We start from the raw sequence: 20,839 nt of genomic DNA, 5'->3' as shown, positions 1-20,839 counted from the left end.
CAGAAAACAGAATGTGACACATTTAGAGAAAGTTTGTGGGAAGTACCTTATTTTATTTTTTTTTAAAATTCCTGTCAAATTTTTCCTTAAAAATGAGAACTGGGAGTGGAATTCTCTTTTTTTTTGTGTGCCTTACAGTACATTGAACTGAATGTGGACTAGTTTCTTTTCCTCTTCATTCATTTAGGCAGCAAATGAAAAACAGATTTTGCTCAAAAATCTTTAGGGAGTGCAGGGAAATTATGTTATGCTAACTAACCACTACATTAGAGGAGGTAATATCAATGAGGTTCACATTTTCTGTGGAACATCTCTTGAATTGGACCTGAAATGCAATGAACAGCTAAAATTAAACCACCAGCCTAACATTAAAACCACACACAGAAAGGCAAAATAGTATTTTCCAAGGTTCTTATCAGGGAAAGTTAATAGAGCTCTAATGAATATTAATTTACACCCAGATAGATTGCTGACTTCTGTGCTTTTGCTGACATGGCAAGCAATCAGTATTGAAATGTCTAGTATTTCTTTTGATTTGCCACAATTAATGTTTCATGTAATGTATGTGAGTTTATAAATTAAAAAAATTAATTAGAAGTTGTCACTCTTGGTTTTTTGTAAAGACTGAATGGCAGGGCCATAAAACCATGCTGTACTCAGAATCAGGATGCTGGCGTAAATACAGGTAGATGATGCTAACGACTCTGAGTTATTTCTTTTTAATCTACTCATACTTTGAATGGAAACATGGCTTTAAATGAATATGCTTGTTTTACAAATCAGATGGATGTTATTACTAAGTGCATTAATCTTTCATTTTCTCCAGATGTTCACTTTACAAATGTAATTTTTTTAATCTTACTGGTTCCACTAAGTTAGAGTTTTGTTTTTTGTATAAGTTTTGTAGAGGCTTGGTTTTTACATACTCAAATTCAAGGCCTTTGTGTTTAAAATCACATTTTTTTAATAGATTATTTATTTCCTTTTTACTTCAAAAGCACCTAATAAAATTTCAGTAAATGTGATTATATAGCACAGAAAAATTGCCATGGTATTTTTTCTTCCTTTCAGCATCATAAAATAGCCTTTATTGCAGGTTTGTAGTTTCACAAGGGTGTGAATGTGTAATTAATCTGATTCCTGAATGTGTGTATCAAAAATATATTTTCTTGCAGTTCAGTGACTTACTTGGAAGTCTCACAACATACTTAGTGTGGACCATGTTGTCACTTGAAAAGCCATCAAGATTTCTATCCCGTGCTTAAAAAAAATCCCCAATCCTTAAACCCACTGGTGGTTTTGTCCCCTGGCAGTTGGCAGCAGAAAAAGCAACACAACATGTTGTGTTATCAGCTGCCATCTGGCCAGATTTCTTTATTAGAGCTTTTCACCTGCTTTATGAGGAACAAGAGTTAAACTCCACGCTGAAGCCTTGCAACCAGATCCAGTCATTCTCAATGCTGTGTCTCTGTTAATGTGTGTAGTTAATACAGACTTTGAGACATTAAGCAATAAATTCTGTAATTGGAAGATATTTCACGTGCAGACCATCTGCCACCTTCTTTTTTCAGTACTGTGGTTTGTTTTAGAAAAAGAAGAAAAACCCTGACATATTTCCTGTTTGCAAAGACCAAACATGCTCCCAAGAGAAGCTTTGCCTTTGCTGGAAAGGTAGTTCAGCTGTAAGTGGAAATTCACATTCTCTGTGCACATTTGCTACAGCAATTTTCCTAATGTGTTAAGGAATAGTACTTCAGGAAGATTCTGCTTCACAAAAAAAAAAAAAAAAAAGCACAAAACAAACAAACCACACAAAAAAAAAAAAGAAACCCAGCACTTCCCAAACTGATGCTGCCCCACCAAGCTTGCACGATCTCCATCTGTTTTTTTCACCAAGCTCCTTTTGTCCCTGACCCCTGACTTTGATGTTGGTTATATGACCGAGTCTTTGCCTCTCCACAATTTGTCTACAAAAGGAATTGTGCCCAAATGCAGATGAAGGCAAGAGATTACTTGAGGGGGTTTTGTAATCTGGGATAAAGCAGAGATGTTCTGTGAATATCTGTGATAAAGAGAACAGGAACATTTGTAAACATTTAAAAGGGAGCATCCATTCAAAAACCCTTGTGTGAGAAAACACTGTGTTAGCAGTTGAATGCACTTAGAAAATTGCAGGAAAAGTGTGTCCATCTATTCTGAAGCAAGTTGCTGCTGTGGAGTGTGATGTTATGGCGTTAGTGATTCATTGTTTCAAAAGTGTTTTTGAAAACTGGCAAAACATCTCTGTAGGTTTGTAAAAGTGAGCAAACATCTGCCAAAAAAAGAAGGAGCAGGGCGGAAAAAAGGTATTAAAGCCGTTAGACAGGAGAGGGGCCCATTGGTCAGGTGTTAGGTGCAGTGGCTGCTTATCACCGGCAGGTGACCTGCTTTTAGGAATTTACTGACTTTGAGTTCCCTGCCTTTTTGTCAAATTTGATGGAAATATTTGAGTTTCCTGGGGAGGATGATGGTGGAGATGTATGTATACATACAGCACAATTACTTAGATGTTATTTCCTTAGGGAAGCCAGGTAAAACATGCCCCACTGCATCCCCAGTCCCCAGCAGTGTGCACTGGTGAAGCTGTCTTTTGTAAAATGCATTTAATTATGGTACAGTTTGACAAGAGAATGAGCGATGTGAGTTTTACCTAGTTTAAAGTAAATGGGCTGGTATTTCTTTTCACCCTTCAGAATCCTTGACGTATAAACTTTTGCATATATAAACCACTTCAGCTGTTCATTCATAGGTTTAACTATGCTGAAGCCTATCCTGTGGAACAAAATCTTATTATCTCCAGCTTAGTGTTTCATTATCTGGCACAATATGAGGATACTAGATTTTGATTGCTGATTCTTTTCAGAGACAACAGCACTCAAGTCCTTATTTGTATCTTAATTTTAAATGTTATCTTTTTTTTTTCTTTTTTCTCTCTCTTTTTTTTTTTTTTTTTTAAACCGGTCACATTTATGTTACATTAAATCTTGTCTTTCAAGTCTTCAGGGTAAAAAGTTTAGGTGATAAGTGTTCTAATTAGTTTTGGATTAAGCTGCCCAGATTATTCTGATGTTCATCCACCCATTTTATATGCTAACAATATATAGACAAAATAATGGACATCAGGCCATCCCATTGGCCGTTTGCTGCACACCAGCATCACATATCTGACAAAAAACATCCCTTCAAGAAGAACAATATGATGATGACCTGACGCACCTATGGATCTTACAGAACTATTATGACAGTGTCACCCAAAGTTACAGAAAATAAGTTACCAAAGTAGTTTTCTGGGTGACAGTAATGTATCTGTTTGGAATCTGTTGTAATCAGAAAGGCATATTCATTTCCTGTAAATGTATCTTCAATCTCTCTGAATAATTTTATTATTTTTCACACAGTATAAAATTGCCATTTTTATGGCCCAGTTTGATGTACAACATGGCTGAAGAAACATAGGAGTTAATTAAAGAATAAAGGGCTCTCCTTTCTACTGTAGGTTTCTATTTCTCTGGGGACCACTGGTTTGTACAGGTGGAGATTTAGCTGTGGTAGGCGGACGCTCAGACAGTGCAGGAACATCTGATTTGGTCCAAAATCCAGAGGCTTTGTATCACCAAGGCAAGAATCTGCACTCCAGGGGCATCCAAGTGTCTTTGAAAGCATCAAATAACATCCCAAACTGCAAAGCAGAGTCGTTTCTGTCAATGGTAATCCTACCGAAAGAATAAATGTGGAAAAAACGCCTTAAATCTCCTTTATGTTTGCTTTTTGTTGCTTTTTTTGTTGTTTATTTTTGCTTTCTCTACCTCCACTGGAAGTCTGTTCCAGGCAATCGCCCCTCAAATAGCTAGAAATCACGCTCAGCTTTCCAGCCAAAATTTATTCGTGTCAATTAATGCTCATTTGTTCTTGTGCCAACATTGTTCTTCAGCTTGAATTGCTCTTCTGGCTCCCTGACGCTCACCCCAATGTATTTATAGAGCCCAGTCTCAGCCTCCACTTTGCTAAGCTAAGTAATATAAACACCCTTATTCACTCTCAAGAGACAAATTCATCATTTTTGATCATCCTGCACCTCTGCCCCATTGGATTCATATTTTTGCCCAGAGATGGTGAGAAATGTCCCTTGAGCTTCATCCAAGGTCTACCCAGGTTTTTTGTGAGGATTGATGCTCTTCTCTCCTGGGAGGAGGGAATGGGAGTCACCAAAGTGTTGCCCCATTTTGCTTCAGTTTTCAGAAGTGAATGTGTGAACCTCAACACCTGCCTCTGAACTTCACCCTGGCCAAGTATTTCCTGGTCAGCAGCTCTTCTCTCATACCAGAGATCAGCAAAAATCCTACAGCCAGGGAACACAGTAAAATTGGATATTTTCCCTTTGAATCCTGCCTGCCGTGTGTTAAATAATGTGGGAGTTCCCATGAGCGCTTTCCTTTTTATCAAAAGAGTATTATTTAGACAGCCCAAAGGAAGGCAGTTGTAGCAGAGAGAAAAGAATCCTTCCTTGTATTTACATTTTAGAAAGCACTAAATTCTGTTTAGCTTGCTCATCATTATCCAGCATGAGCCAAGAAAGTGTGCTTTTCAAAACAGATTTAAAAGAGAAAATATTCTAATTGCTCTGAAGTATAGAAGGATTGGGCTCTTTTTCTTCATATTCGTCTCAGAGGAAATAGCAGGAAAGCATCAGGAAGGGTAACTCATCATTTTTCCACATAATGGAATCATGTGCTTTAATTTCGAAGCCCTCATCCAATAACACAAGTTCACTTTTAACAGCATCTTTAATAAAACACCTTTCCTTTGCACAGCCTTTTTATTGCTGGTCTCTTTCTGTCATATTTTTTCTTCACATAAATGATATTGTGTGCATATTCTTAATATCCACGGTTACCTATTTTTTTTCCTTGTGATCATTTTGTTCTAGGAAAAAAGTTACAGCTTTTAGTGTCAGTTACAGACAGACACAACATCTCATTCCCACGGGGCACTGGTTTGCTGCAAACAAGTTAGAAAAGCAAGACATACAGTTCGAGAAATGCACAACAGAGATGACAAAAGAGCATAAGAAAGATTTTGAATGCCATGCAGGATGGAGGGCTTTAAAAGGCACATGGCTCTGTCATATTCCTTCCTGGAACTCAAATTTTGTCTGCACAAATACACCATATAACATTCCCCTCACATACCGGGCATACCATCTTCTTGCCCTTTACAGCCTTCCTCATGTCCTCCGCTAGCTCTAATAAAATTTAATCTGGGAGAAAAGACTCCAAAGACCAAGCTGACCAAGCTCAATTAGTTCTCTGATTAACTTTATAATTGAGCAATAAGCCAGAGCGCCAGAGCTTCCCTGGCTGAAAGGGATAGCACTTGCCTGCTTGTTGTTTCAGCACTGTTGTAGTTATATCATGGTCTCTTACACCTTAGAGCATTTTTTCTTGTTACCCAAAACTTCTTGCGCATTTGTTCTCTACAGCTCTGTAATGTGTAACATGGATTTTTGTTAGGAGCACCCAAAGGTGAGTGGCCAGAACGAGACATTAATTTTTAAACTTGTGTAAGAAAGTGCACTGCTGGAATGTTGTCTTTTTGATGCAGCTCTGCCCAGATGTGTTGTGCTAAAGAGGGTGGGAAAGGCAAGGATCTGGGCTGCGAGGCAGTAGAGAAGAAAACAGAAAGGTTCTGAGAAGGGTTCCTGCAATGCACCAGGATTTGGGAGCAAAATCCAGGTGTCTGGCCATGCAGGGGGAAATCTGGGGTAGCAGAACGTGTCTGATAAATCTTGACTGGTCAGGATACTGTCCAGGAAACAGTTAAAATCAGACTGTGTCCCCTCCCTGGCGCAGCACACAGTAGGTGCTGTTTCCCATACGCGTTTCTGTAAGAAGATATGTGTATGTACAAGACACTATAGGCGTTTAGAGAAGACACGGGATGAATACATTTTTTAAGGGCTCTGCAAACAACTTGGGTTAGTTTTCAGAAGTTTCCTTCTACAATTGAATATTCAAAAAAGGCTCTCAAAATCAAGTGTATTACCCATTTATGATATTCCCTAGCAGCTTGCTTTATGATGCTGGAGACAGACCTCTAATCTCAGCGGGTGCATTCTCAGGGAAGAAATAGCCCTATAAAAGGTAATGGGTAATTAATATAATCAAAAATTCCTCAGTAAAGGCTGGGGATATGATAATTTGGCTCATATTTCCTTTCAGAACCATGGAAATGAAGTTTTATACTTTCTGGCAAAAAGGCTGATCTTTCTGTTCAGAGTACTTTTATTGCAAAATGTCCACACAAGAGCAGATAATACACTTCATTTTTCTGCACCGTTCTTACTGGAATTTGATCTCTCCCTTTACTAGCAAAGGAAGGAAGATCTGAAACACCTTCAAAGTCTAATGAGATGCTAATGTGCTAGGAAAAGCCTTTGAATGAGCTTGCTCTAGTCATAATATTGCAAACTTGTTAATTCCAAGACCTTCAATGACACTAAAAATGCTCATTGACAAATGTCTCATTTTCTCTTAATAACACTTGCTTTAACGTTGCTGTAAATGATAACAGCTTTGCTGTAACGATACAGCATTAGCAGTTAAAACCTACCTTCAGTGATTATTTATATTTTAAATTGCGCATTTTCATTTGATCCCGTATGCTTTTGACAACCCTGGATTGATTTAAACCCTGGTGATTACAGAACATTGAATTAAAGCAGAATCCCAGGTACATTACGAAGGCAAGGGGGCAGCTGGATTCTAGGCAACACCTGAGCTAATGTCTCTTTTCTAACTGAGTGATAGGCAGGCAGTCTGCAGTGCCAGCAAGCGTGGTTAAATCAAATTAACTTTTAGCATTAGCCCAGTGGTGCTAATAGGCTGGGCTCACTGTGGATGCCTATGGAAAGACAAATACATTAAAAGCAGAGGTCATTCTTATCTTTTGTCTTTGGCAGCACAGACTTAACTGTATAAAGTTAATTTCTCCTCCACGAAATTATTGTTCTTGCAGTTTATCTCAAATGAGTTTGGTAATGGAAATCTAGAAGGGTTTTTTTTTCCCCCACATCATCCTCTGTAACTCAAGACTTATCGCCCTAGTACCTGGTTGTATTTGTTGCCTCCCCTCATGCTCAGGTGGAAGCAGGGGTTGGTTTCCTTTGTATTTTGCTTGCAGTATCTAGCACAACGATGCCTTGATCTTTGCTTTCGGTGTTAATGTTGATTCGTATGGGGCTTGGGATTTGCTTAGAGTTATGCATCACTGAATTGCAGTGATTCTACCATGATGCAAGGAAACACTTTAACACAATGAAGACTGGACTTTGTATTCATAAATTTTGACAGTCACAAGGACTGAATTTTGGTATGGTCATTTTGTGGTTTCACTGTAGACCAGCCTTGAATTTCTGTTCCATTATTTTGAGTGTGCAACAAATTTTTCTTGCTTGATTTAGGTAGGACAGAATAACAAGCAAGCTGCATAGCAAAAATCTGGAGCTTCTTGCAAGTTGAAAATTCAATGTTTTGTTTCCCTCTAATATCAAGAGAGAAAAGGTTACTCTGAAAGATACACATTCACAAAATCTGGTCTCCACAAGGCCATGAAATCCTTAATTTGTTTATTTCTCCCAGAAGAATATCAATCACTGTTGCATTCCCCCAAATGTTTGTGAGTTTATCAAAAAGAACATTTATTCAGCACTCATTCCACTCTGTCATTAAATCCTCTGGATTATATGGCTGTTGTGGCCTTTTAAATTCCTGGTAAATATGTTGCTGACAACCGGCTGTTCTTTTCAAAGCACCAGAACCAAGTGTCCCGGAGTAGATAATAATAAGTCTGCTCACATCCATCAGCTTTATTTCTGTCACTCGGGAAGAACACAGTGGCCATCGGCATCTGTGGGCAGCTTTCCTGGTGGAGGCATGTGCTCTGGTACTGTCAAAGACAGGGGGACATGAGGGACAGGGCAGAGCTTCAAGGATATTGGGGTCAGTGGGTCTGCTTCCTCCCGAGGCTGGGGCAGCAGCCAACTCCATCACATGAGCTGGTGGTGAGGAGAGGTGCAGCCCGTTCTCCCACATCCATCCTGTGGATGGAATGAGACGGATGATGGCCCCTCATCCACACACCCACTTCAAGTTGCCCATTTTTAGAGCAAAAATTTGGATATACTTTCAGTATTGGTTACGGTCCAGCTGCCTTCCCCTCATATTCTTACCCACCTGATCTCCTTTTATAACCTGATCTCCTTTTATGATCAGGTGACCCAGCTGGTGGATGAGGGGAAAGCCATGGATGTGGTCTATCTAGACTTCAGCAAGGCCTTTGACACTGTCTCCCATAATATACTCTTGCAAAAGCTGGTAGCCCATGGCTTGGACAAGTGTACTCTACGCTGGGTTAAGAACTGGCTGGAGGGCCGGGCCCAGAGAGTGCTGGTGAATGGGGCTGCATCCAGCTGGCGGCCAGTCACTAGTGGTGTTCCCCAGGGGTCAGTGTTGGGTCCAGTCCTGTTTAACACCTTTATTGACGGTTTAGATGGGGGGATTGAGACCATCATCAGCAAATTTGCTGATGACACCAAGTTGGGAGGGAGTGTTGACCTGCTGGAGGGCAGGAGGGCTCTGCAGAGGGATCTGGATAGACTGGAAAAATGGGCTGATTCCAATGGGATGAAGTTCAATAAGGCCAAATGCCGGGTGCTGCACTTTGGTCACAACAACCCCCTGCAGCGCTACAGGCTGGGCACAGAGTGGCTGGAGAGCAGTCAGACAGAAAGGGACCTGGGGGTACTAATTGACAGGAAGCTCAACATGAGCCAACAGTGTGCCCAGGTGGCCAAGAAGGCCAACAGTATCCTGTCCTGTATCAAAAATAGCGTGGTCAGCAGGACAAGGGAAGTGATCCTTCCCCTGTACTCTGCATTGGTGAGGCCACACCTGGAGTATTGTGTTCAGTTTTGGGCCCCTCAGTTCAGGAAAGACATTGAAGTGCTGGAGCGGGTCCAGAGAAGAGCAACACGACTGGTGAAGGGACTTGAACATAAGACCTATGGGGAGAGGCTGAGGGAGCTGGGGTTGTTTAGTCTAGAGAAGAGGAGGCTTAGAGGTGACCTCATCACTTTCTATAACTACCTGAAGGGAAGTTATAGCCAGGTGGGGATTGGTCTCTTCTCCCAGGCAGTTAGTAACAGGACAAGGGGGCATGGGCTTAAACTCTACCAGGGGAAATTTAGGCTGGATATTAGAAAGAAATTCTTTACAGAGAGAGTGGTCAGGCATTGGAATGGCCTGCCCAGGGAGGTAGTGGACTTGCCGTCCCTGGAGGTTTTTAAACTGAGATTGGACATGGCACTTAGTGCCATGATCTAGTAAACGGACTAGAGTTGGACCAAGGGTTGGACTCGATGATCTCTGAGGTCTTTTCCAACCCAGTCGATTCTGTGATTCTGTGATTTCTAAAGAAAAGGTCAGAGCTTTCTAGATGCATTTGTTTTCTCCGTGGCAGCACGTGGATGTGTCTGCTGCTGCTTTGGACATCTTGGTGGTCTGAAACATCAGGTGTTTGGGCCACTTGCCATTCAGACTATGCCAGACTCCCATGTATAGAGTGGTCTGAAGACAGGCTGAGAGATTCGGTTTGTTCAGGCTGGAAAAGAGAAGGCTCTGGGGAGACCTTCTGTCAGCCTCCAGTGCCTAAGGGGGACCTACAGGAAAGCTGGAGAGGGACTTTTTACAAGGACAAGGGGTGATGGCTTCAAACTGAAAGAGGGTGGATTTCAATTAGATATAAGGAAGAAATTCTTCCCCATGAGGGTGGTGAGACCCTGGCCCAGATTGCCCAGAGAGGTGGGGGATGCTCCAGTCCTAGAACCCAGGCTTGGTCTGAGATGGGGACATTTGGACCCTGCTCGCTCTGAGTGTTTCATCCTTCTCCCTTTCAGGACAGCAGCCGGACAAGCCCTGGATGCAGACATTTGTCATGGTTGACGACACTCTTGTTGAGCCCACCTGGCTTAACCTTTTTAACTGTCCTTCAGTCTGCCTCTTAATGTGGCCATTTTATTGACAATTGCAGTTAAAATGGAAGTCAGTTTAGCCAGTCCTGTCTGCTGCTGCTGCTGCTTGAAATTTTTATGTATCATGACCTTGTTTGTGTCCTTAATTTCTGCTGGAGATGCTCATCTCCTTACATTGTAACCAATGAATCAATTTTATTTTCTCTGCTGAAGGGGGAGATGACGACAAAGTTTCTCCCCGTACTCCTTGTCTCCAATAAGAAAACTCCTGCAGTTTTTCTCTCTTTGTAACTGCCTATTGATTGTATATGTCAACGGTACATTTGTGGGCACTGAAGGATTTAGTTTTATTTCTACTTGCTCGATATCTGAAAAATGACTGCTCGAAGGGCTGCTGAGAAGTGCGGGTCTCATCAACGTGTTTTATGACACATTATTCACGTAGAATGGCAAGATGATAATGTGATTACAGGAGATATTCCCTTTTGCTTGCTTAGATGATCCCTTCAGATGATACATGCACCTGCAGTCTGAGGCAACGGAACTGCAGCAGGCGCAATTGCCCCGTACTGCCTGTTGCACATGCCCAGATTTAGTGCTCTTACATAAATGGTTTGCCAGTAAATAAAAACAGTCGTTTTTCTAAGTGTTTGATGGCAGTGCCTGCTGGGCTCACCTTTGCAGATCTGTGCAGTTCTCTGCCACTGTGACAGAGTCAAAAATGTGCCCCAGCGGAGCCTGGGCTGGGAGGCTACAAGAGCTGCCCAGGGGATGAGAAGCAAACATGAACCATGTGTTCAAGGATGAAAAACTGAAATAGAGGTGAGGAAGCACAGATGCGAGGTACCAGACTTGTACTGACACAAGCAGTGCTCATCCACAGGAACAGCTGTCTTCACTTGAAATAATTTACAGGACCATACTTTTAATTTTTTTTTTTTATTTTATTTCATATGCAAATGTCTTTTACTCAGTAAAAGAGGAGAGGGGAAAGAATGGAGGAACAGGAAATGCATGTGCTCAGCAACTGACCCAAGAACAGAAAAAGTGGTTTGAGAGTCAGGATAGGAAACCATCGTGGGGCTGAGAAATCATTACTGGGAAACCATCATCAGGATGGGAAGCCATCATTCATGCCAGGCCAGGCAATCATCAGCAGGACAGGAAATCACTGAGATGGGAAGTTATGGTATGAAAACTCAACCCCTCACAACGCTGAGGCAGGTGCTGGCAGAATCATGGCCACAGGGATGGAGGTGGTTGGCCCCAATGAAACCCACACTGACCAACCACCAAGGCAGGTACAGCAGCAGCTCCTCCTCCTCCTGCTCTCCAGGTTACCCCCAACTGGCTCTGTCCACCAGTATCTAACCCCACCATGCCACTATGCTTCCCCCAACAGAGAGGTTCCCTCTCCAGCTGCCAATGGCATTGCAGGTGCCAAGCGTGACCTTCGCTGCCCCGGCCATGACACCACCGCTCACTGCCTGTGTGCTGCCCTCTGTCCCAAAGCTGTTGGTGTCGTTCCAGGCTGCCCAGGTCCATCCTGTCGCCTACCGGCTGACACAGACCAGGTTCTGGCATGGGGTGCTGGGGACCCTGGAGCAGCTTCCCCACGGGGTGCAGGTCTCCCAAGGGGTGCAGATTCCCCAAGGAATGCAGCTCCCCCATGTCCCTGCTCCTTGTCCCCCATCCTACGGTGGGGGACAGCAGGTGATAACAGGTATGCTGGTGCCACACCAGCCAGTGGGACTGGGGTGGTGGCCCAGATGCAGCCCCTGTAACCCCACAGACTCCTGCCAGCTGTCAGTCCCTGCCCGCCCTGGCCCCCCACCACCCCATGGCCACACAGCTCAGAGATGCAGGGCCCTCCTGTGCTCCATACCCTGCTCTGCAGCACCCAGGAGCCATTAGAGACATCCAACAAGGATGGAGTGGACATGGAGGTTAGTGTTTCTGCTGCCAGCCTGGCTCCACCAGCTGGCAGAACCACTGTGAAGCCCACAGGTGAATTTTTGGGGTGGGAGAGCCCATGGGCGGGTGGTCAAGCTGAGGACAGCTTGCATCACCCTGGGCTGGGTTGGCTTTGTTTGCTTTGTCAGCAGTGGTGACCACCCAGGCAGCCCTGGGGAGGCCAGTGGATCTGCCCAGCGGGGACCAGCTGACTGTCTCAACACCATGGACTGTGAGGACACTCCCTGATGTCCCCAGCAGCCCCAGCTTGGCCACCTTCCTCAATGAGCTCCCTGACCTCTGAATACGTGGCATAGGGCAGCTGCCCAAAGCAGAAAGCAGTGGCAATGGGGCTGGGGGACAGTGAGGACACCAGCCCTGATGACCCTGACACCCCCAACTTGACCACTTGCCTCAACAAGCTCCCCGACCTCTCTGAGTACACAGCAGAGGACACCAGTCCCACGTGGTGGTGGTGGGGCTGGAGGGCAGCGAGGTCGTCAATGATGTCCCCAACTCTCCCAACTTCATCAGCCAGCTCCCTGACCTCTCTGAGTAAGTGGTGGAGGGTGGCTGCCCCGAAGACTGCCCCAAAGCCCAGACTGGGAAAGGCAGGTGGCACCAAGACCAAGGTGGGGCTGGGGGACAGCAAGGACACCATCTCTGGTGTCCTTAATTTCCACAACAGCCTCAATAAGCTCCACAATCTCTTGGAGGAAGTGGCAGAGAGTACCTGCCTCCAGGACCAAGTGCTGGTGGGATGGCTAGGGGACAGCAAGGATACCAGCTTGAGCACCAGTGACACCAGTTTGACTGCTGAGGTCCTCACTGAGTTCCCTGATCTCTCCAAGTACACGGCAGAGGGCAGCTGTCCCAAGGAGCTAGTGGTGGCGGTGGGGCTGACGGATGGTGAGGACAACATCCCTGATGTCTGCAGCATCCCCCACTTGAGCAGAGCTTTCCAGAGGGCTCTGAGGAGACATCAGTGGACAGTCCTGTAGTGAGTCCCTGGAAGGATCCCCTGAAGTACCCTCTGAAGAGTCCTCTGCTCAGCCCCTGCACATCCCACCGCTGAGTCTCCTGGCCAGGCCCCTGGCTGCCCCCCAGTGTCATCCACCCCCCATGGCCCAACTTGAGGAGGAGGTGCAGCGCAGGCAGCTCCGGGTGCTTCTGATCTCCTTGTCACTGCTGCTGGGCATCATCTTCTGATGGGTACTGCCCAGATTGGGAAAGGCAGGTGGCACCAAGGCCAGGCCCCCTGTGCCAGCCAGCATCCCCAAGATTTGTGAGACCTCTCCCCAAGACAACATTCCACCAAAGAGAAAGAGAAGAAGATGATGGTGCACCAGGTGGCCCAACCAACTGCTCCAGTATGTGGGAGCCCCGTCTGCCTGCCATGACAACCCCAGGCCTGCCAAGCACCACTTCTGGTTCTGCTGCCTTCACCTGGCAATCCTGCCAGCCCCAGCCCGGGAGAACAGGCCATGGCCCTGCTTGGGACCTTGCGATTAACTAAAGGAACCACCACCCTGGAACCAGCATTGCCCTGACCTGGAACCAACACCTCTAGGACCTCCATCTCTACACCATTCTGCTGCTGACAGCCCCAGCACTGGCATGCCCACCACCTGCCAGTTGACCCAAAACCCTCCCAAGTGGGATTCAATACCATGTAAGGCCATGCTCAGTTACAAAGGAGGTTGGGTGGGAGGCAGCCTCACTCTCTCTCGCTGCCGGGAGTGTAGCAGTCCAGGATAGTCTCAGTTCTCTCTGGACCACGTGGTTCAGTGCTTTTTTGTTTCGGGTGTGAGCTGCTGTCTGGGATGAGGTCCAGGTATCAGCGTGGGCTGCGGTCGGGAATCCACTTGCTGCTTTGGAGGAGGCAAGCTGCAGCTTCGCAACTGCCACATGGCGAGATTGCGTATCCATCGCTTTGTACATTCATTACTGTTGTCATTACTGTTTGTTCATTTTTTTCTTTGCTGTTCCATTAAACTGCTCTTATCCGAACCCACGATTTTTGCCTCGTCAGGGCTCGGGCAGTGTGGCGGATTGCAATTCACTGCTTTGAGCTGGAGCTTTGTGCTCTGTAGCTGGGTGAAGGTCAGGGTTTGGCACATCTCTGAACAAGGCATTATGCTTCATAGGGCTGTTGGAAGCGTGTCTAAACACAGCAGCAAAATCATCAGGTGTGTGTGGGGCAACAGGGCTGAAATCAGTCAACAGTCCACAGATTCTTCTTCCTTGGTGTTTTGAAATTAACAGTTGGTTTCCCTCTGGCATCGGTCTGTATATCAGAGCTCTAACAGATAAATAAGAGTTCGAACAAAAGGTGTGCAAGTCCAAACATGAAGAGATTATGTCAGCCAGATGGTAGAAGAACACAGTGTTTTTTCCTGTGACAAATTTTGCCTGTTGGTTCAAGAATAGGCACTTTGTTTTTCATGAGATACAACATTGGAGGTGTGTCATCTCCAGGCCATTTCTGTCAAGTTCAGTTGTCAGAAAGAGTGAAATTTCTTTCCAAAAAGACATAGCTGCTCATCCCTAAAAGCACACTGTGCCCACATTCTCTTTCTCTCTTTCTAATCAATGTTTCTTTCTGCATGGATGCCACTGAACCTGGGAAATGGCCTATTAACAGAAGTCCTAGACAAAAAGTGTGTGTTTTTTTTTTTTTTTTTTTTCTTTTCTGGTCTTGAGGAGAGGAATGTTTTAAATATTTGTTCATTTTGTTAACTTAGTGTCACAGTGTTTCACCAGTCACCTGAAAACTCATCCACTTTTCACTGTGAATAAGAACGATGGTTGATGTGTCATGTTTTATCTGGAGCCAGTCCTGTGGTGCTTTAGAAGAGCCCCCATGTAGTAACACCTGTAATTTTAAAACAAAAGCCTTCCTTACTGAGTATGGTCAGGTACCTGGAATAGTACCAGGGACTGCTGGTAGAGCTGTATTACTTATTCACAGGAATAATACTGGCTAACAATCAGATTTGACAAAAGATGTGAAGTTTGCTTTTTTAAATAAGGAATTCATTAGTATTGTTGAATACTCTTATCATATTTAACTATATATGATTTCTTCTTACTTGGTTTCTCCATCTTCAAAGGCTTTAGAAGTCAGATAAAAGCAGATCTGCATTAGAAGCCTGGGTACTGTGGAGGTGTTCATATGCAGTAGACTGCAGCAGGCATAGAGTGTATTTCTCTAAAAGCTTTCCTGAATTTTAATGACAGGGAGTATAGCTTGAAGACAAAACTTGGGCCTAGGAAAATACAGAAAAGGGAAGCTCATAAAGCAACATGTGGAAAATAGTAGCTCGCTGGAAAACTCTTTTATGGTTTGAATTAATTTTTACTTCAGCAGCACTTGTTAAAACTATAAATAGATAAATAGTCTCTTGCTTTCCTATTGCTTTCTTCCTCTTACAGTGTGCTTTAGAAGTCTTCCCATTCCGTGATTTTTATTTTATTATGTTTAGCTATCACTGCAGGCTCTGAAGAGAACTACTTTGTTATCAGGCTGCTTTGTCTCAGTTCCTAGTGTGATAAAAGCCCGTCACTTTATTCAAAACAATAGCAAATATAAGATATCTTGATGATTAGAACATCTCCAAAAAAGGACCGCCATCTGCCTTGATTCACTTCTCCCACTTCCAGTGTCCTTTCCTTATGGAAAGATGAAATCACTGAGATTATTTTTAGTCCTGTCTGCTGAAATGATGTGGTACCATCTTATAAGACACATATGTGGCTGGGTCTTAATGGGATTCAGACTGGGTCTTAAGGGGATCAAACTGGGGAACCAGATAGCGGGGGGTGACTACCTGAGCTCCAGGTGACAGCTCATGTTGGATGTCAGCTCCTTCCCCTTGACCCAGAGCCATGGTGATGTTCTGGGAGGGCCTCGCTCATGCATTCCATCCACTGACAACTCTGAAAAGCTAGTGCTGTGCTTAAGAGAAAATATTGCCAAAGGGATTTTTAATCTGTTATTTTTTTAAAAAAATTTCTCAGCAGGCCAAATAAAAAAAATACTGGCATGTTTAGGGCTTGATAAGGCATTTTTTTTCTCAGGTAATTAGCAGAGTCATGGCAAACTTTCCAATAAAAATGTTTGTGTGGTGACAATTCTTTGGGGTTCAAAAGGTGTATGGTGCTTGTGGTGATGATCACAGCTTTTTATAACTATGCTTCTCCCTCCTCCCCCCTTTGTTTTAATGTCTGCAAAACATTTATCAAAACAAAGACTGACCATTTTTATACACTTTTCATTCTGAAGCAAAGCATGCCCCTCATGCTGGGAAGTTAACTGACCTGTTCTAATCACACAGAGGACAGATTAATGCAGAAAAATCTGTGAAGTTGCACGAAACTGGATTTATTGCTATTTTTTAAGCTATTGTTTGCTGTTCAGAGGAGTTTTAGCTACTCAACACCCTGTTGGTGAATTCCAAAATTGTCTGCTTTGCTTATTCGAGACAGCCTTCTCTAAGAGATCTTTATTTGTTCTTAGTGTTTGCTCTCACCCCTGTTGTAAAACTTTAGTCATTTACTACAGGAGCCAAGCCCCTTCTTTCCCCCTCTCAACGTCCCCATGGACTGAATGACCAATTAATAATCAGGGAGAGAAACGATTCCTAAGCACCTACTTTGAAATAGGAACCTGCTCCTAGCAGTTGGAATCACTCTGGAAACATGCCATGGACAGACTTAAAGTTGCAGTCCTTACAATCAACTGACTAACAGCTAAGTGAGAAATTTTGGCAAACTACACTCCCACATGAACTATTTTAAACTTGACGATTGCTAAAAATGAGACATTTAATAAACCTGAATCAAAACTTAATTGGCAGTCTGGGTAGAGAGAATTGAGTGTTCACTGTGACTCAGGTTTTCTACTGTGAGGAATAAGAAATTCTAGGTGTTCACAGGTTCCAAGTGGGAAAATAAGGAAAGCAATTAATTCACATTCCCAAGATGAAACAGATTAACTGCAGCTAAAAGGATAAGTATTGTGAGTTAAACATTAGAGGGGGGAATATGAACCCAATTTACTGGTCAAAATAACTTTGTTAGAACACTTGAGCTGGCACAAAGATAACAGTGCCTTTAGGAGACAGAAGCTGCCTGCCTTGCTGGTGTACTCTGATGTTCCTCTAATGATCAAAGTTCTTCAGACAAGCTTTTTCATCAATACATGTGCAACAGAAACAGAATGAACACTGGACTTAATGTCTGAACTCTCAATATCTTAATACCTGCTAAAGCAGTTCTGGTACTTTTGCTCTCTGTAACTGAAATTCCTAAAAATTTTGCTTCAGCATGACATGAGTGCTGCCCATTTGCAAATGGGGCTAAATAGAGTTTTTAGGACTGGAATAACAAGGCCAGAGAATCCCTTAAATAATAATGTCCTGGAAAGCAGAGAAGCAGATGGGGCAGTGTTCATCTGAAATTATTCTGGCAGGATTCCTCTCCTTTTTGAGAAGGAGCTGTGCTCTGCTTCACCTCGCGCCAAAGGATGTCACAGTTCTTGGTACAAGTCAGGCAAATGGCGTCTGGACGCAGTCAGGCACTGAACAAGGGGATCTTAACACACTTGTTAGTCCAGGAAGTCCCATGCTGTTTCCAGAAGTGTTCAGTGTCCAAAAGGGGGGGACTTTAAATGAGGTGCCTGAGGTCCTGCTGTAAATTAGTGGCAAGATGGCAGGCATTTCACAAACAGGCCCCTCCTGGGACCACGGGGATGATCTGCCTACCTGAAAATGAAAGTGAGCCAGAACCTATCTGCAGTGATCGATTTCAGACAATTTGTGTTAAACAACTTGATAACAGATTCAATTAAAAAAAAAAGAAAGAAAAACCTTGTAAAGATGAACTAAACTATGTTAACAGTATAGTGGCCTTTCTTTGATGTGATGCTTCAGAGGAGCTGAGGCAAAACTTGCTGGTTCTACGCAGTTTAATAAAAATAAGTCTGTGAAACATCTTCTGATGCAAAAATCCAAGACTTGTCAGCATCTAACACTGAACCTTAAAATCACCAGACCTGAACACATGCGGATGAGCTCTATTCTAGTAATTTTAAAAGCATCTGTCCCCACTTACACTAGCTAAATATCTAGCCTAAAATTCAATATAAGCAATTTTCTTGTCCGTTCCCCATTATCTCCTTTAAAGAAAATCTAATTAAACCATATCTTGTAGCAGAAACAAAGAATCTGAAAGCTACGTTTTTTCACTTAATTAAAAACTCTTTGTTTTGAACTGTTTATTTTCTGAAAAAGATATTCAGTCGCTCTTCCTCAGATCCACATGGCTACTGAGTGAAAATGGCTCATTTACTGTGAGTCAGCTGTTGAACTTCAGCTGCAACTCTTGTGCAGAGCTTAGAAGATAACGGGAATCATGGCTGCTTTTCTCCGCACCTCAGGATAAAATCTCTTCAGGTACAGCTTGTGCTTCTTGCGGGCCCACAGAGACATCTGGATGACCATCAGGAAAGCAAAAATGCCAGCTACCAAGAAAACAAGAAAAAAAAGATCATGTGTCTTCTTTCAGTGTCAGCCCTACAACATCCCCAGACTTTCTGGTCATTTCCAAACCAGGGCCTAATGACCAAAAATGTTTTCTCTTTTCAAACAAAATTAGAAGTTTAATTTTTTTTTTTGCATGATGCAGTTTATTCAACTTTTGAAATTCCTTTATTTTTCATTTGTAAACCATATGGGGATATTTTTCCATGTGGTTTTTATAGGTTTCTGTTTTGGAATGGCAAAATAATGAAGAAGTGAATATCTTGAAAATCTCAGTTCCAGGAACCACATTTGTGTACTCAGGTTTCTAAGAGTGCAAGAAAGGACTGAGCAAGAGTTGCAAATGCTGCTGAGCTGGCTGCTGTTACGAGCTGTTTGCCCAATATAATCAAGTGGGGAGATGCTACCAGGAGCATGTGTCTTCACTCTTTCAAAGTACTAAGTACATCTGTTTTCCTCTCCCTATTGGAAGTATTATTCCAGGTTTACAATGAAAAGAAATTTTCCTAGATCAGAAATGATTGACTGCAAATGAAGAATACTGACTTTTTTTTTTTTTTTTTTTTTAATTTTCAAAGTCTTTTTTCACTGTGGAAACAGAAAAAACAACAATCCTTAACAAAAAGTGGAGAGCGGGTTTTGCTGAAAAGAGGTTAACTGGAGGTGGTGCAGCAAGGCTTGTGCCCAGTCTTCTGGGGGTTGCACTTCAAAAGTTCATACAGTCACATCACAAGGGGAATTTGATGGCAATATTTCATATGCTACATATTTTTTGGCAAATTTTAGATTTACGGAATTCACCTCTGCAAACCACACTTTAGAGGCTATCTTCATTCTGTTTCAAACTCACCTGGGAGAGTTTGTGTCATCACTGTGAAACTAATCCAGGACCCAACCTGTTACAAAGAAGGAGGCACTGTTAATGCTGCTCTTTATGTAAAATTGTTCATGCTATAGGTTATGTAAAACAAAAGAGCAAGTTTTCAAAAGCAACCCCTTCCCCGAGAGCTCCTTGTGGAAAAAGAGTGTGATACACTGGAAACAGGAGAGGAAAAATTACTAAAAGGACATGTAGGGGTGAAGTGATGTGTGGTAAACCCTGGGATCACTGAGGGGTCTATGCTGGAGTGGAATACACAGAGCCATGATACTCATGTGGAGGAAGAGAAGGTCTGGTGGAAAAACAGAACACAGTGACTGATGTGCAGAGGGAACTGTGCGGAGCAACTGCAGATCTGCTGTGGGCAAAGGCTGAGACACCATAATCACCTGCCCTTTGCCTCTAAGCAGGAGAAAGTCACATACCTCATATGTATAGTTGGGACAGGACACCAGCAAGAAGAGCCACGTGAATGGGTTGTAGGTTGGACTTGGAAAACAGGCTTTGCCTCCTTTATGAAAGGAAAAAAAAAGAAAGACTCACACAAAATGCCACATATGCAAGATGTTATGTTCTGGCAATGATACTTGTAGATGTTGATACTGGAGAATGTTGATAAACTATTTGGCTCATGCTGCTTTTTTGTATTAGGCCCCTTCCAGCAAACAAGATAAGTGCTTGCCCAGAGCACATCAGAGGCTTTCTGGAACGGAAACTCATTTCAGTGTGCAAGTTGATCATACCGTGGTGCAGTATTTTCTGGAATTGGGTGTTCCAGTGGAGAATTATACTATTATTATCTGAAAATATATTTTACTTTCTATAACTCTTTTATGTAACACATATACATGGATGTCTGTGTAAGTATTCATGAGTCTGTCTTTGTGCACTTGTGTGTGTGCATGGATCTCTGCATGAGATGCACGTATCTAAAAACTTTGCAACCTAATTTAAAAGTTTTTGCAACTTATTTAAGATGGAGTCCTCCACTGTCAGTCAACAGGATGCTGTAGAGAACTTTCATGCTTAAATCCGTATTTAAAGTGCAGTTCTGTATAATTAAGATTAATTTGCTGCAAGCTTTGGAACAACAGTGTTGTGAATGTTTCCCTGTCACCACATTTATTTTGAAGACGTTATAGCAATAGCATGGTACCTACTTCATCTTTATTCCATGGATACATAAATTACTGTATAACATCAGAAGATGGATCAGTTAAGCACGCTTCCATCTCAAATAGACAAACAAGAAACAAAGACAGACCTGAATGATTTTGGTGAGCCAAAGCTACGTTGATAAAGTGATTTCCAGCTTCACACATCTGCAAGACATTAAAAAGATCTTTTCAGCTGTATGCCTGTATGCGTTTAAATCTCGGACTGGGCTGAACTTCGTTA

General features: G+C 43.1%; 1 protein-coding gene and 1 long non-coding RNA gene across 2 annotated transcripts in view; one reads left to right on the top strand and one right to left on the bottom strand.

The window, feature by feature from the left end:
• Positions 1-20,839, top strand: part of LOC110365240 (uncharacterized) — a 362,256-nt gene that overhangs the window by 201,876 nt on the left and 139,541 nt on the right. The window lies entirely within an intron of this gene.
• Positions 16,383-20,839, bottom strand: part of TECRL (trans-2,3-enoyl-CoA reductase like) — a 59,723-nt gene continuing 55,266 nt past the window's right edge. Inside the window, exons 10-13 of the mRNA XM_005511249.4 lie at positions 20,706-20,763; positions 19,867-19,952; positions 19,412-19,457; positions 16,383-18,542 (exon numbers count right to left, since the gene is read on the bottom strand). Of these exons, the coding sequence (XP_005511306.1) occupies positions 18,415-18,542; positions 19,412-19,457; positions 19,867-19,952; positions 20,706-20,763 (318 nt within the window). The 3' untranslated portion in view covers positions 16,383-18,414. The remainder of the gene's footprint in view (positions 18,543-19,411; positions 19,458-19,866; positions 19,953-20,705; positions 20,764-20,839) is intronic.

This window comes from Columba livia, chromosome 4, assembly GCF_036013475.1.
Source record: "Columba livia isolate bColLiv1 breed racing homer chromosome 4, bColLiv1.pat.W.v2, whole genome shotgun sequence".
In the NCBI taxonomy this organism is placed as follows: Eukaryota; Metazoa; Chordata; class Aves; order Columbiformes; family Columbidae; genus Columba; species Columba livia.
Note: the sequence above shows the minus strand (reverse complement) of the source record. Positions and strands in the feature narration are given on the sequence as shown.